Source organism: Artibeus jamaicensis, unplaced genomic scaffold (assembly GCF_021234435.1).
Source record: "Artibeus jamaicensis isolate MK-2021 breed Jamaican fruit bat unplaced genomic scaffold, CSHL_Jam_final contig_60, whole genome shotgun sequence".
Classification (NCBI taxonomy): Eukaryota; Metazoa; Chordata; class Mammalia; order Chiroptera; family Phyllostomidae; genus Artibeus; species Artibeus jamaicensis.
The window spans coordinates 4,164,415-4,182,075 of NW_026521900.1; the positions used below are offsets into that span (position 1 = coordinate 4,164,415).

Here is a 17,661-nt window from a genome sequence, read left to right on the forward strand (position 1 = left end):
AGTTTTATAATGACTACTATGGGACCTGGTCTGGTAGCTCAGATGGTTAGAGTGCTATCCCAATATGCCAATGTTGGGGGTTTGATCCCAGGTCAGGGCACATACAAAAATCAAACAATGAATGCATAAATAAGTGGAGCAACTAACTGATGTTTCTTTCTCTCTCTCTCTCCCTTCTCCTTCTCTCTAAAATCAGTAAGTATAAAAATATAATAACCAGTATGTTGAAAAACCCCTATAAAAATTTCCTTAATAAAACTACTTTGGGTTCCTGTTGATACAACCTTCAAAATATATCTGGAATCTAGTTTTTTTGCCACCTCTATTGCTTCCACTGTGGTCCAACTCTTGTTTCCTTGCTTCCACCCTTGGGCCCTTTTTCAATGTATTATCAGCAAATCAATGTATACTTCACCCTTGAACAACACAGTTTTGAACTATGCAGGTCCATTTATATGTGGATTTTTTTTTCAGTAAATACAGTCAGCCCTTCTGTATCTACAGGTTTTGCATCTGGGGATCCAACCAACTGTGGATCAAAAATAGTATTTTGTTATTCCCCACTGGGGTTTCCCAATTGTGTCTCGAAAAATCTCTTTTCAGTCCATGTTTGGTTGACTCCGTGGATGCAATGGACTGACTTTGGAGTCAAGTTATACTTGGATTTTTTACTGTGCTGGGGAGTGGGTAGGGTCAGTTATGCTCCTGCTTTAGTGCCTTTGCATTGGGTTTTCCTTTTAGCCAAAACACCCTTCCTTCCTTATCAGTTAGCCCACTCTCTCTGCTTCTTCAAGTCCTTACTCAGATGTCATCTCAATGCAGCTTGATTTAATCACCCTATTTAAAATGGCAACTCCTCATCTTGCAGTCCCTATTCCTTTGACTGATGCTACTTTATTTTTTTTCTGTAGCCCTTTTTGTCTTCTAACCTACTATACAGTACACTTATTTATGTTCATTGATTAGCGTCTGTCTCCCTGAACTAGAAAGTCAGCTCATGTGGGCAATGATTTTTGTCTGTTTTGTTCACTCTGTAGCTCTGGTTTCTAGAATAGTGCCTGACACACAGTAGACACTCAATACATATTTTCTGGATGAATGTCTTAAGAAAAATACACCCAAACTGAAAATTACCAAGGAGCATAATGTGAATATCCCATTTACCCATGCAAAATGTGTAAATTTGGGGAACTAAAATATAAAGAATGCCATTAATATATGTGCTCTATGGTGAGTCTGCTTGCCAACTGAATAATGGTGCCTTTCCTGGTGGTTTCTTCTTACTTGTTTGTAGTTTGAGAATTACTTTACTCTTCCCTTCTTGAGCATGATTTTGGGTTCTTCCTCAAAATTATTTGGCATGTGCCTTAGAGATAAAGTAATTTAATAAAATTTACTGTTAATCTTGAGTCTTTGCACACACTGTTTCTTTTGCTGGAAATGTCCTTTTGTCTCCACATAACTACCCCATGACTCAAGACCAGGTTCAAAAGTGACCTCCTCCATGATATTTCTCTGACTTTGTCTTTTAATGATATTTCCTACCTTCTACCTTGGACAGTAATTATTTGTCTTGCATGTTTGTGAAGATGGCCACAAACAAGTTTTCCTATCTTTGTGCATATATGCAGTTCCAGCAACCAAAACGTGCAGTCTATTTTTCTTCCTCTTGAATCTAGTCTTGTGACCTTTGACTAACAGAATGCAGAGGACATGGCACAGTGTCAATTTTGTGCTGAGGCTTTAAGAGGCCTGGCAACTTCCATTTTTGCTCTTTTGTGAAGGGAGGGAGAAAGTGGGGGGGGGGAGAAAGAGATATATATAGAGAGATAGATGCAATGGATGAGAGACTATGAAGCAGGCCTAGCCAGTTCCTAGCTGTTCTAGTCACTTCAGTTGAGATGCCAGAAAAGTGAGAGAAGCCCTAATGGATACTAGCCATGCCACCTCAGCCAACAGCCTGAGAAACAGAATTGAGCTGCATCAATCTCTGTCCAAAGTGTGAAATTGTGAGCAAATAAATGATAGTTGCTGTTTGAAGTCACTAAGTTTAGCTTTGTGTTGACCCATAGCAATAATATACTGCCTCATATCTCTTTACTGAGACCACAATAGCTTCAGGGCTCCAAGCATGAAGTAGGCATCCAAACATTGGGATGAATCAATCAGAAGGTAAATGAGAAGGTGAAATGAAATATAACTACTTTGGGATTTTATTTGGTTTTGGACTGTCATGATACCAAATACCAGGGTGAATCAAAAGCTGACTATATTATTGAAAGTATTACAATAAAGTATGTTGTCAATCATTATTTATTATATGATGTTGATATAATTAGCTTTGAAGAATAGAACTCAAAACCTAAGAATCTGTTTTTCCCATTTAAATTTTCAAATGGTCATTTCTGTCTTGTATATATTTTATATATAAACAAGGAGATTTTTTAGTTTGTAAATATCTACTTTCTTGTATTGATTAAATGCAAAAGAATAAATAGGGCATGCTACAACCACTTACGAGTTTGACCCCTTTATCTTCCCATGCTTTTTATTCTCTTTGTTTATGTAACTGAAGAATACTGTTTAAATAAAAGTACCATGTATCCAGTAGGTTTCTCAGTATTGACTATGGATAATAACAGTATCATTTCCTAGCACATTTGAAAAGCATGAATAAGCTATTTTGCAACTAATTTTACAGTAATGTGTATTTTGCAAATTTCTCCAATGATTTTTCATTTGCTATTATAACATGCCACTGGATTGTTTTGGAATTGTGCATGCTTTTCCTCAGCTTTTAACCATAAGAATTTCAATTAAAATTTCCCAAACATTGCAAATTTAACTCTACTTGATTTTGTTTTCTTTTTTTAAGAACAGAATTTATTTATTTATTTTTAGGGAGAAGGGAAGGGAGGGATAAAGAGATGGAGGGAAACATCAATGTGAGAAACATCAACTGGCTGCCACTCACATGTGCCCCATACTGGGGACCAAATTTGCAACCCAGGCTTGTGCCCTGAGCAGAAATTGAACTGGTGACCTTTCACTCTGTGGGATGACACCTAACCAAATGAGCCATGCCAGTCAGGGCTTTACTTGATTTTCTTAAAATACATTTAAAAAGCCAAGCCTTTGATAATATGTCTTGAGGGAAGGAGAGCATTGTGTCTGTGGATGGTGTGCATTAGACAGAGAGGCTAGAGACAAAATATCAGAGCACTGAAAATGAACAACAGGGCCAAAGAGACCTCAGAGGCTCTTAGTGATTCAAGGCCTTAGAAGAAGTTGGAAATCAAGAGGAAGACCCACTGGTCTCCTTCCTTTCATGTCTCTATGTTTTGCCTGACACTGTTAGAGCCAGGGACTGACAGTTCTCATGAACTTGTTACTGGCATCAAATAGGCAGAAAGACTGAATAATGGTAATACTCATGTTCCTAAGGGTACATACCATATTACATCTATAATGATTTCAGACTATTTTTAAAAATGTGCAAAGAAAAGAAAATACTGACTATTTAACACTGCAATACTACAAAATTACAGGTGTATGATGTTTTTACTATATAAACCAATTCTCATTCCCCTCCCCCAATTAACTTAGCATAGGATATTGTTTGTTTTCTGTATGTTGGATTTTTTATTCTTCTGTCATACACACATGAAAGACGAATAACAGAGTTTTAGAATGCATGTACATTTTAACAAAAATAAGGAAACTGAAATTGTAAAAAGTGCTGTTTTAAGAATTAGTACAGTGACTCTACAAACATAAAGCAGTTAAATAAGAATATTAAAGAAAAAGCTGATTATTATCATTATTAGTTAGTTACCCTTCACAAATATTAAAGTTAGTGATAAAAGTGACTTACCTTCACATCCCTGTGAATTATGTTATTATCATGACAATAGCGTAGAGCTTCCAGTATCTGTCTCATATAATGACTGTAGAAAAACAAAAGAAATATAAAACTGTAAAAAAAACTTATTTTTCAAACTTATTATACAGTTGCCCCTAGTTTGTAACTCCCCCCCTTCGTATTTGCTTCCCATGGACACTTTCCATTTAAGTAGACAAGACTTATGGAATGTGAGACTTAATAATGAAACCTTGGGGGATCATAAATTTATGAGGTTCATGAAGAAATTATGTGTTCTATATTTTCTAAGATCTCTAAGTCAAAAGAATTTCACATAGTTCATAAGTAAAATAGCTTCCAAACAAAAAATTCAAGCTTAAAGCATTAAAAAAACATGCCAACTATTCTCTGACACTCAGTGAATACTACTTAGTTACATTAGATTGCTATTAAGTGAACAGTGCTTAGAGGTACATTGAGGATCCTGACTAAAGTGTTGGGAGTCTTTTACCTGCCAGCAGACACTGGCTCTCTTGCCTTATTTCAACTTAGCTATAAGGACAAATTTAACAGGAAAGGAGAAAAGTCGTATGGCTACAATTTTTTTGCAACATAATCAAGTTTTAGTTGGGGCATCTGTGAACAAATCAGAGTTTGTATTGGGCCCAAGTCCTAGGAAGTCAGATTCTTCACATTGCCAACTGGGGTCAGCTAAGGCCCCCCATCGGCTGCAGGAGTAGTTAGCATTTTGAAGAACAGTCCTTAAAAAGTGGTAACAGGGTCTACTAGCAACAGGGTGTGAAAAGAGTACTTTATTCAGTATTCCTTTGGAACTTACTTTGACTTCCCTCCATTCTAAAGTTCTTCTGAATTCTTGCTATTCTTTGGCTTTTTCATCTTCCTCTGTATTTTATTTCTTTCATATCTTTCTCATTTTTCCTATTATACCTCTTTCTTTCTTATTTTCCCCTTTTCCTTCCCCAACCAGACATGATATAGAAGTGCAATATACTCAACATTATTTATTGCATAGTATTTACTGAATTTTGTTTTATCTTTTCAGATCTTATATTTCCTACATTTTAAAATAAAAAGAATTCAATAGTACTAAAAAATGACCTGTTGTGTGTGCTTGTGACTCAACACAAAAAATTTCCTCACTCCTGCTTTAAATTAAAACACTTTTCCATCAAGTTCCCTCTTTGGTTGCTATGATCTAAACCAAACTCATATGGATGTCCCTCTAATTAGCACATGCATTATTTCAAGTATTACAGTTGACCAGAGGTTCCATTTTTACAAAGAAAGGAAAAGAAACAAATCCGGACTGTTCCTATACTTATTGCCTCTTCACAATTGGGCTTTCAGCAGAGAGCTAGGAACATGAAGTTAGTCCTTAGATGTTCCATTTTTCTTGCTTTGTAAATGCACAGATAAGGGGTTGTGGACACATATTCTGCCTGGGCCAGTGCAGCCTGTGATTAAGTTTCTATTTGAGTTAAGAATTGTTAGTAGTGTAGTTCTTTCCTAGTTCAAATCAGGTTTTGGAAGACCTGTGACCACGCTGCCCACTGCCCCCCACCCCCTCCGCCCCAGAAAAGGCAGAAGTCACAAATGTGAGAGTGCTCTGTAAACTCTAAACCATGCTGCACAGGTATAAGTTGTTATTATTACAATATCATCATTATTGTTAAATTTAATCAAGGATTTAGGAATAGCCTATTTGTGTACTGAGGTGTGAACAATGGAGTAGTGAGTAAGTTTAAATTAGGTAACATGGATAGACACAGATTATACTATACTATAGACTACTTTGGATAAATGGTACTAAGATAGCCACATATCTTTAGCTTAAAGAAAATTCCTCTCTCAAAGTCTTATTTGAAAAAACTCACTAAATAAGCATTTAAAAAATCTTAGTATCAGCGTATTCAATTATCTGACCCAAATATCATATATATCAGAATCTCTGGGGTGTATATGTGGGGGGTAGAATTGTTTTCTTCCCAGATATTACATGTTTAAAGTGAGCTTTCTCCACACTTCCAGTTATGACCCGGGGAGGCACTGCATGTGAACAGTGTACAGATAAGCAAAATAGAGAACTGAAATCCACCCACATGTTCCAGAGAGTTCCTGAGTAAACTTGAATCAAAGAGCTCCAAATCATGAAGTGTCATGGTGGCCTATACTTTCAGAGAAAAATCAGCAATTTATGTTTTTTTCCATCTTCCTTTAAGGGCCAGGAATGATGAGAACTCTGAAGAAGGAAAGAGCTGGCCAGCAATCTGCTCATGTCCTTTGGAAGGAGGCATTTTCAGGGGTGGTAGGGTGGTGGAAAAAAAAGAAGGGAGGTGACTGAGTCTACCTTCCTTGTGAACTGTGAGTAGAAAGATTAATGTTCTTTACTAGGCAGAAGAGAACTTACCTCTGAAATGCCCTTAAAGATTATCTGGGGTAAAGAGAACCTAGGTTCTTTGAGTCATGAATGGCTTTCCAGAAGATGTCATATAAGCTATATAGATCTCTGGGTATACAATGGAGAGATTTCTTATTGAAATGTTCCCCTCTGTGTGTATAATCCCACAAACCTCATGCAAAGGCCTCATCTATTCTGGGCCAGGCATGCATTTCTGATGTAGGAGGGAAAGATGTGGGAAGGAATGACGCAGGAAGCTGCTCTTGAAGGCTCAGACCTTTTTCTGGTTCAGCTGAGCCTTTTGATTGCTTGTATCTTGCAGTTATTTGTAAAGCTTGGTATTGAGTAAGAAGATCTCTGATTTGTGAGACTATGATTTCATAATTTGATCCTGTACGTTAGCTGACTCTACAACTCATCAACCCTGAAAGAACAGAGGTAATCACTAATTGGGTGGTAAGGACTGAACAGAGTTTTATTTTAGCCATGCTCTGTTGCTCCTCTTCAAGCTCAGTCAGTTGGAGAAAAACAACATTATCAATTTCATTACTTGGTGTCTCAGAGTCTTCCTGCAGTTGGTCTCACTAGAATACTGATGTAAGCTGAATTTCCCAACAATGAATCACAGAATCAGAGAGGAAGGAAGGTTAAAAGTCATCTGGTTTAACACTCTAACCAAAAGGAAGGATTTATGTGCCCTTGTTACATGGTCTTTGATTCTGTGAAATACGGAACATACATAAGCACTTTCTGAAGCTGCCCCACCTCTTCTGTCATTTTTAGGAAGGGATTTTAATAAATTATGTCAAACCTTTCTTTTTGCAGTGTCACATGTTGGTCCCAATGTTACTCTTTTCTGGTCTGTTCTGAGAAATTCCTTTAATAAAATCATCACTTCAACAGCAAATATAGGTAGATTTTAAAACCAACAAGCTTTCATCAGATGTATATAAACACCTACTTTTTCTATAAATCTTGAGATTGGGAGATACCAAAATCATTTCACATATAACATCATCTCTACATGCAACTATTCCCCCCATCTTGACACCCAGCCCAGTGGAAGTGACAAACTTGAACTTAAGGAAAAGGAATATGGGTGAGTCAGAAAAGAGTAAAAGTGGGGCTGGTTTAACATCAAACTTGCCAAGCATATATGCCAGGGACCCCAGTGTTATTGTGCTTCAAAAAGGAAAAGGTGATCTTCTTCCACCAAGCTTCACTATTTTATAAAACCAACATTCAGAATTTTTAGTTTTCCCATTTGATGCTGCTGTTGAAAGTACAAAAGGCAAATTACTTCAACTTCTTGAAGAAATAAATATAAACAATGATATACAAAGGTCTGAGAGTTTCATGTAGTTGGATAAAGTGGTTACCACTATTGCCATAAGAAAAATTAAGATTCCATTGACTATTTTTGGTATTAAAAATGCTTTTTAGGGACTTCTGGCCAAGATGGAGGTGTAGGTAGATACACTGTGCCTCCTTGCACAACCAAAGGATAACAACAATTTAAATACAAAAAACAACCACAACTGATAGAAAACCAAACTGTATGGAAGTCTGACAACCAAGGAATTAAGGAAGACACAATCATCCAGACCAGTAGGAGGGGTGCAGACATGCAGCTGGGCAGAGAAAACTCTCGGTAAGGTGGTGGTTGGAAGACCCAGGGAAGTGGCAGATTGTGGAATGGGGCAGGCAAGGCTGCAGTAGGCAGACCAGTAGGGCAGAGGATTGCTGACTGGGTGGTTCTACACTTATGTGCAGATACAGTGGAGAAATAACTGGGGAGTGGGACAGACTTCAACCCAGGGCCCCAGTGCAGGGAAATAAAGCCTCAAACCACTCATTGAAAACAGCTGTGGGGGTTGAGGTCCTGGGAGAGTCTCTGAGCCTCACAGGAGAATTCATTAAAGAGACATACAGGGTCCTAGAATGTACACAAACTCACCCACATGGGAACCAGCATTAGAATGGACCAATTTGCTTGTGAGAAGTGGGGAAGTGACTAAAATCTGGCAGAGCACAGAGCAAGCACCATCGTTCCCTCTTGGACCTCTCCCCTGCATACGGTGTCACAACACAGCTACGTGGGTTGCCCCACCCTGGTAAACACCTAAGGATCCACACCTCAGTACATAACAGGCGCATCAAAACAAACAAAAAAAAATGGGCCAAACGAAAGCTCCAGAAAAAAAACAACTAAACGACGAAAAGATACCCAACCTATCAGATGCATAGTTCAAAGCACTGGTGATCAAGATGCTCACAGAATTGGTTGAATTTGGTCGCAAATTAGATGAAAAAATGAAGGCTATACTAAGTGAAAATAAAGGAAAATGTACAGGGAACCAATAGTGATGGGATGAGAACTGGGACTCAAATCAACAGTATGGACTAGTAGGAAGAAAGAAAAATCCAACAAGAAATGAATGAAGAAACAAGAATTCAAAAAAAATGAGGAGAGGCTAAGGAACCTCTAGGATATCTTTAAATACTCCAACATCCGAATTATAGGGGTACCAGAAGGGGAAGAGGAACGCCCACGAGTGGAACACTTATTTGAACAAATAATAAAGGAGAACTTCCCCAATCTGGCAAAGGAAATAGACTTCCAGGAAGTCCAGGAAGCTGAGAGAGTCCCAAAGACAGTAGACCCAAGGAGGAACACACTGAACCACATTATTACAATACCCAAGATTAAAATGAAGGAGAGAATTTTAGAAGCAGCAAGAGATAAGGGAACAGTCACCTACAAAGGAGTGCCCATAAGACTATCAGCTGATTTCTCAAAAGAGACCTTGCAGGCCAGAAAGGGCTGGAAAGAAGTATTCCAAGCCATGAAAGGCAAGGACCTACATCCAAGATTGCTCTATCCAGCAAATCTTTCATTTAGAATGGAAGGGCAGACAAAGTGCTTCTCAGATAAGGTCAAGTTAAAGTTGACCTTAAGTTAAGGTCAAGTCGAGTTCATCATCACCAAGCGCTTATTATATGAAATGTTAAAGGGACTTATCTAAGAAAAAGATAAAAAACATGTACAGTAAAATGATGGCAAACTCACAATTAACAACAACCACAACTAAAACAAAAACAAATGAAGCAAACAACTAGAACAGGAACAGAAACACAGAAATGGACATACATGGAGGGTTATCGACAGGGGAGTGGAAGGGGGAGAGAGGGAGAAAAGGTACAGAGAATAAGTAGTATAGATGGTAGGTAGAAAATAGACAGGGGGAGGGTAAGAATAGTATGGGAAATGTAGAAGCCAAAGAACTTATAAGTATGACCCATGGACATGAACTAAAGGGGGAAAATGTGGGTGGGAGGGGGTGTGCAAGGTGGAGGGGAGTGGAGGGGGAAAATGGGACAACTGTAATAGCATAATCAACAAAATATATTTAAAAATAAAAATGCTTTTTAATTCTGAAGCACAATAAATGATACAAATTTAAAATTATGATAAGAACTGCAAACAATAGAAAGATGGGATTAAAAAACCATAGAATGAGCTTGAATGAACATGCCACAAAAGAAAAGAGGATATTTAGCCTCAGGTCTACCGTGAATACATCAGGAGTTTAAAGAAGCAATCATAGTTTATGTGAACTTTCACTTGTTTTTTTTCCTATCTCCAATAGTACAAAATAGCAGCCTCAAATTGAGTATATTCTTTATCTTGTGATACAGTTATGGCTGCTCCAGTTTCTGGGACTGGGGTCTGGGGCCCTTCCTCCTCAGGTAGGAGAAGGCAGGGCAAAGAATTTGAATGAAGTCAAGCCACTCTGAACTCAAAGCTGCATTAGGTAGTCTTCTAAGTTGTTTCCAGGTGTATCTGTCCACGATGCCATACTTATAAAAAGAATAATAGGAGGGAGGAAATTAAAGTCATTTAATGGTAGCCCTTTCTTAAATGGCAGCAAATTTTAATAAATCCTAATGGATTTCAACCCTTCAACATATTATGGTTGGTGAATGAGGAGATATGCTGTATCCTAGTAATTTATGTACAACATGTATTAAGAAGGCAACCAGTTGAAGCAGGTATTTATGATATGATTGTCACCAAAGCATAAAGCTTATTACTCTAAATCTATAAGCAAGTAGCCCAGTACATGGCTCCTGTGATTTTTCATGGGTATTCCTTATTTTGAGCTATACTTCTATACAACAACTCCTCCACTTAGGACAATGGTCACCATTTGACTAGGAGATCACACACTGGCCTGAGGCAAATATATTCAGCAGAAGAACTGATTTCTGTTCCTTCTATTGTTCTGTGTTTTTCCTCAGATTAACTGGTCACATAGCAAGTTGCTATCACTAAAAGGTGAACCAAAGAACTAATGAGGCAATTATCTGCCAAAAGACAAAAATCAAACACACAAAAAGTCCAAGTTAAATTCTATATGGTTCCTAAGCTATCAAATCCCCCCTTGTATAAAAGTCATGAGGTGGACAGGGAACTGGGTGAAAGAGGTGAAGAGACTAAGAAGCACAAATTGGCAGTCACAAAATAGTCATGGGGAAGTACATAAAGCACAGGAAATATAGTCACTAATACTTTAGTAACTGTGTATGGTGCCAGTTGGGGTACTGGAAATATTGAGGGGAACACTATGTAAAGTATGATTGTTTAACCACTAAACTGTATACATGAAACTAATACAAAATAAAATTGAAAGAAAAAAGTCATCAGGAATGGGAAAAATAACAATATTGATGCAAAACTGTAAACTCATATTAATAGATAAATTCATTGTTCAGTATTTTGCCTGTGCAGTTACTATTTGGTTCCACTAATACACATGAAAACAGATATGCTCCTTGTAGGAAAGAGTGGCAGCATACCCATCATCAGTTTAAAGAATAGGCTACTTTGTGTGGGTTTTTTGTTTTGCTTTCTCATTTCTTTATTTTACATTCACCTTGACCTCTTGGGGAGTTGATACAAATTACATACCTGGCTACAGCTTCACTGTATACAAAACCAGCATCAGCTCTTTTTACGATTTCAAAACATAGATCTGCTCCATCCATACTGCAGAGAAATATGAAAAAGAGTATAAGAAAAGAGGAAATTTCAGGGTGAAAACAATGAAAGTGAATACATTGTAACAAAGTTATTAACTGATTTACAACTAATGATTTTAATGAATTAGTTAAACCCTTTTTCCCTTTCAATGAAAATTAGACAGAAATTATAAAGGACATTATAACCACTTTAACACTGAGAATCTACAGGAAAAGAAACAGGAAGAATAAGTACATGGTATCATCAAATAACTTAAGGTATGGAAAATTTACTAAAAATTTTCTTTAGGCTATCATAGCAAGAAGTCTCAGAAACGGACAATGCTGGGATTATGGGCATAATTTTGAATCAAATTCTGAAGTTATCATGATCTAATCGAGTAACATTCTAAGAATACAACAAGAATTCTAAAACATTTAGCCATAGTTTTATCACCACTAAATGAGAATTCCAGCTACATACTGTGGAAGAAAAAAAATAATTCACTAATCTACAATTTATTTATTTATTTATTTTCCAATTTTTAGTATATTTTATTGATTATGGTGTTACAGTTGTGCCAATTTTTCCCTTTCTCCCCCTCAACCTGGTAACCCCCTTCCCTCCAGCAGTCCCCCATCTTAGTTCATGTCTATTGGTCCTGCATTTAAGTTCTTTGTTTTCTTCCTTTCCTGTACAATATTTAACATCCCCCTGTCTATTTTGTTCCTACCAATTATGCTTCTTGATCCCTGCACCATCTTCCCCTTTCTCCCAGTTCCTCCTTTGTAAGTAATTAACTTCTTATCTCTTGCTGCTGGTAAGATTATCTCTATCATTAACCTCTGGCATTTTAATTATGATATGTCTTGGTGTGGTCCTCTTTGGGTCCAACTTGATTAGGATTCTCTGTGCTTCCAGGATTTGTATGTCTATTTCCTTCTCCAACTTAGGGAAGTTTGATTATTTTTTCAAATAGATTTCCAATTTCTTGCTCTTTCTCTTCTTCTGGCACTCTCATGATGCGAACGTTGGATTTCTTGAAGTTGTCCCAAAGGCTACTTATATTAACCTCATTTTTTGGATTCTTTTTCTTTCTTTTTTTAAAAAAAATATATTTTATTTATTATGCCATTACAGTTGCCCCATTTTCCCCCCTTCATTCCCCTCCACCCTGCATACCCCTTCCCCTCACATCCCTCCCCTTTAGTTCATGTCCATGTGTCACAAGTTCTTTAGCTTCTACATTTCCCATACTATTTTTGCCCTCCCCTGTCTATTTTCTACCTACTATCTATGCTACTTACTCTCTGTACCTTTTCACCCTCTCTCCTCCTCCCACTCCCCTGTTGCTAACCCTCCATGTGATCTCCATTTCTATGGTTCCACTCCTGATCTAGCTATCCTCTTAGATTGCTTTTGTTTTAGGTGTGGTTGTTAATAACTACGAGTTTGCTGTCCTTTCACAGTTCATATTTTTTATCTTCTTTTTCTTAGGTAAGTCCCTTTAACGTTTCATATAATAAGGGCTTGGTGATGATGAACTCCTTGAATTTGACCTTATACGAGAAGGGCTTTATCTGCCCTTCCATTCTAAATGAAAGCTTCGCTGATAGAGCAATCTTGGATGTAGGTCCTTGCGTTTCCTGACTCGGAATACTTCTTTCCAGCCCCTTCTTGCCTGCAAGGTCTTTTTTGAGAAATCAGCTGACAGTCTGATGGGAACTCCTTTGTAGCTGACTGTCCCCTTATTTCTTGCTGCTTCTAGGATTCTCTCCTTCATTCTAATCTTGGCTAATGTAATGATGATGTGCCTTGGTGTGTTCCTTCTTGGGTCCAACTTCTTTGGATCTCTTTGAGCTTCCTAGATTTCCTGGAAGTCGATTTCCTTTACCAGATTGAGGAAGTTCTCCTTTATTATTTGTTCAAATAAGGTTTCCAGTCATGACTGTTCCTCTTCCCCTTCTGGTACCCCTATAATTCGGATGTTGGAGCGTTTAAAGATGTCCTAGAGGTTCCTAAGCCTCTCCTCATTTTTTGTATTCTTGTTTCTCCATTCTTTTCTGTTTGGTTGTTTCTTTGTTCCTTCTGGTCCACTCCATTGATTTGAATCCCAGATGTGTTTCCATCACTATTGGTTCCCTGTGTGTTTTGCTTCATTTCACTTAGTGTAGCCTTCATTTTTTCATCTAATTTGGGACTAAAATCAACCAGTTCTGACAGCATCCTGATCACCAGTGCTTTGAACTGTGCATCTGATAGGTTGGCTATCTCTTGGTTGCTTAGAAGTATTGGCTCTGGGGCTTTGATCCGTTCTTCTGCTTGAGCCATAATGTTTTGGTCTGTTTGTGCCTGTTATATGTGAGGGGCAGAGGCTTAAGTGTGCACCAGGGCAGGGCAACCCAGTTGCCGGGTTGTGATGCTGTATGTGGGGGTGTGGTCAGACATGGAGTATGGTGTTTGTTCCACTCTCTCTCAGATTTCGGTCCCATCTGCCACTTCCCACAAACTAATTGGGTCCTTCTGGTGCTGGTTCCCAGGTAGGCGGACTTGTGTACGTTCTAGGATCCCATGGGTCTCTCCAACAAAAGCTCCTGTGAGGCTGGGAGCCTCTCCTGGCACCTCAACCCCCAAAAGTTTTTCCAATCGGTGCTTTTAGGCTTTATTTCCTGTAGCTGGGGTCCTGGGTTGCGTGGTCTGTCTCATTGCCCATTTTTTGCCTGGTTTATCTGCAGGCGAATGTGTGTCCACTGTCAGCCAGCCATCTTGTGAGCTTTACTGGGTTTGCTCGTTTTGTCCCCATGCCCACCTGGGTCGCTAAGCACTGCCTTTTCCCCCCCAGGACCCCTCTCCACTTGACGCTGACTCCCCCCCTCTTACTGGTCTGGATGAATGGTTCATTGTTGTTGGACTTCAATACAGTTCAATTTTCTGTCTGTTTTGGTTATGTTTTTGTTTCTAAATCTTTGTTGTTCTTAAATTTGGTCATGTGAGGAGGTACCATATTTCCACCTACACCTCCATCTTGGCCGGAAGTACAATTTATTTTTGTTTGTAGTTCTATTACCAAAGTTAATCGCTAAAAATATATTCTAACAGTGATGTGTTGGTGACACACTGTCTCTTATCTTGCCCCCAAACTTAAAATGATTCTCTTTCTCTTACCAGATTAGTAAGGCCTCTTGTCTTGGCCACACCTTGTTTCTTCTACTTACCCTAACGACTTTTCAAGAATACCTCACTCTCTAGGCACAGGAGTCTTATCACTACTCCCTGAACATACCATTTTCTTTCTTCTTTTAATTTTTAGTCACATGCTTCTGCATATATTACTTTTCATATTCAAAACCTACCTCAATTCAATCCCACCTTCCTCTAAAAGTCCCCCAAATGATTAACAGACACATTTAGTCCCTCTTTTGCTTAAATTCTCTAACCCCCGCAAGCTCATATCATAACATTTAGCACTTACACACAAACACATTTATGTGTATACATGGATTTTTTGCCAGATCATTACATATATTGATGCAATTATTCAAATATTAATAGTTAGCATTTTCATACTTTAAGGCTTATAAAGTGTTTTGAAATTCAGTATCTCATTCATTCATTTATTCAGTATCTCAGGCTCCAATGTATCTTCTTCAGGTACTACGCTGAGGAAATAGAGACTTCTAGAAGGAAAAGTAAGGGGACTAACTATTCATTACTATAACTAATAATTACTAAATAGGTATTATAATCATTACTAATATTACTATTCATCAATGATCATGGGAAGCACTTCTTTGTTATAGCTCCCTTCATTCTTATAATTATCCCATGAAGTCAGCATCCTTCTCATTATCAAATAATTTGTCTAAGTGAGTAGAAAAATATGTGACAGGGACAGGATTCAAATGCCTGTCTATGTTTAACGCTCTTTCCATTATCTAGATGTACACCTGCTGGGTGTGCGAGGACTAAATGCACATATAAGGGGGACCCCCAAAACAGAATGATCTTCTGGAGTGAGGGCCCTTTATAGTACAGGCTTCCCCTGCTATATAAGTGTTCTAGGAACCCATCTGTATCAGTGTATCAGCTGGCATTATTGTGAGAGGCTGAGTTCAGTTTCAGAAAAAATTTTTGAAGACTCTTAATGAGTTTGTCCATGTCATGATGGGTGATTTTATGAACATACCTGCCCATATGGAGCTGAGTGTTCAGCAGTTTTTGACCAAAAATGGCATGACCCCTAAATCCACCCTCCCTATTCACCCAATCCCATCCTGAGCAACCTTTTAATTATTTTCCCAGGTGGCAAAAGTCCTGAAAGGAAAACATCTGGCCAATATGGAAGAGGTAAAAAAAAAATGGCAGAAGTACTAAAAGTCATCCAGATCAAGGAGTTCAAAAACTGTTTTGAACAGTGGAAAAACGTCTCACTAGGTGTATTGCATCAAATGGACAGTACTTTGAAGGTGACTGAAATTTAAACATGCAGGAATCAATTTATAATTTCTATAAATATATTCTCTTTTTGTGGGACCCCTTCGTATTCAAGCTCAACAGTTCAAACAACAGCATAAAGTCCTAAAAAACTAGTATTTTCTTTTTTTAAAATTCTTTTTATTGTATTTTTCCATTACCATTTAAACCCCTTTTCTCCCCTTCTCCTCTGCAATCACCACACTGTAGCCCATGTCCATGAGTTCTTTTTTCTTTTTGCATTGTCACTCCACCTCCTTACCTCCCTACCCTTTTGCTGTCATTCTGCTCTCTATCTATGAGTCTGTCATTATTTTGCTTGCTAGTTCAATTTGTTCATTAGATTCCACATATAAATAAAATAATATGGTATTTGTCTTTCTCTGACTGGCTTATTTCTCTCAGGATAATGTTCTCCAAGTTCATCTATGCTGTTGCAAATGGTAAAATTTTCTTCTTTTTTACAGCCAAGTAATATTCCATTGTGAAATGTCCCATAGTTGTTTTATCCACTCATATATATATATATATATATATATATATATATATATATATACTTTAATTTTACTTTATTGATTATGCCATTACATTTGTTCTATTTACCTCCTTCATTCCCCTCTACCCTACACACCCCTCCCCCACCATTCCCCTTTAGTTTATGACCACCTGTCTCAAGTTCTTTAGATTCTATATTTCCCATACTATTCTTGTCCTCCCCCTATTTTCTACCTACCGTCTATGCTACTTATTTTCTGTACCTTCTCCCCCCTTCTCCTCCTCCCACTCCTTTGTTGCTAACCCTCCATGAGATCTTCATTTCTATGGTTCTGCTCCTGATCTAGCTGTCTGCTTAGTTTGCTTTTGTTTTAGGTGTGGTTGTTAATAACTGTGAGTTTGCTGTTCATTCACTGTTCATCTTTTTTATCTTCTTTTTCTTAAGTAAGTCCCTTTAACATTTCATATAATAAGGGCTTGGTGATGATGAACTCCTTGAATTTGATCTTATCTGAGAAGCACTTTATCTGTCCTTCCATTCTAAATGAAAGCTTTGCTGGTTAGAGCAATCTTGGTTGTAGGTCTTTGGATTTCATGATTTGGAATACTTTCCACCCCTTCTGCCTGTAAGGTATCTTTTGAGAAATCAGCTAACAGTCTGATGGGAACTCCTTTGTAGGTGACTGTCCCCTTATCTCTTGCTGCTTCTAGGATTCTCTCCTTCATTTTAATTTTGGCTAATGTAATGATGATGTGCCTTGGTGTGTTCCTTCTTGGGTCCAACTTCTTTGGGACTCTCTGAGCTTCCTGGATTTCCTGGAACTCTATTGGCTTTGCCAGATGGGGGAAGTTCTCTTTTATTATTTGTTCAAATAAATTTTCCACTCGTGGGTGTTCCTCTTCCCCTTCTAGTACCCCTATAATTCGGATGTTGGAGCATTTAAAGATGTCCTGAAGGTTCCTAAGCCTCTCATCATTTTTTCGAATTCTTGTTTCTTCATCCTTTTCTATTTGGTCATTTTTTTCTTCCTTCTGGTCCACTCCCTTGATTTGAGTCCTAGTTTCTTTTCCATCAGTATTGGTTTCCTGTGCATTTCCCTTCATTTCAATTAGTTTAGCCTTCATCTGTTCCTCTAATTTGTGACTAAAATCAACCAGTTCTGTGAGCATCCTGATCACCAGTGTTTTGAACTGTGCATCTGAAAGTTTGGCTATTTCTTGGTTGCTTAGAGTTATGGGCTCTGGGGCTTTGCGCTCTTCTTGAGACATAGTTTGGTCTGTTCATGCCCATTAAGTATGAGGAGGGGAGCCTTAGATGTTCACCAGGGCGGGACCGCCCCGGTTGCTAGGTTGTGACACTGTATGTGGGGGTGGGGTCAAAGAGGGACA

At 38.1% G+C, this 17,661-nt stretch overlaps 1 protein-coding gene across 9 annotated transcripts in view; it reads right to left on the reverse strand.

Annotated features, from left to right (window-relative positions):
- The window catches only part of CASK (calcium/calmodulin dependent serine protein kinase), a 490,261-nt gene that overhangs the window by 231,134 nt on the left and 241,466 nt on the right, over window positions 1–17,661 (reverse strand). For all 9 annotated transcript variants that reach the window (XM_037165398.2, XM_037165406.2, XM_037165435.2 and 6 more), the window contains 2 exons: window positions 11,254–11,331; window positions 3,875–3,947 (listed from right to left, as the gene is read on the reverse strand). In XM_037165398.2, the coding sequence (XP_037021293.1) occupies window positions 3,875–3,947; window positions 11,254–11,331 (151 nt within the window). The remainder of the gene's footprint in view (window positions 1–3,874; window positions 3,948–11,253; window positions 11,332–17,661) is intronic.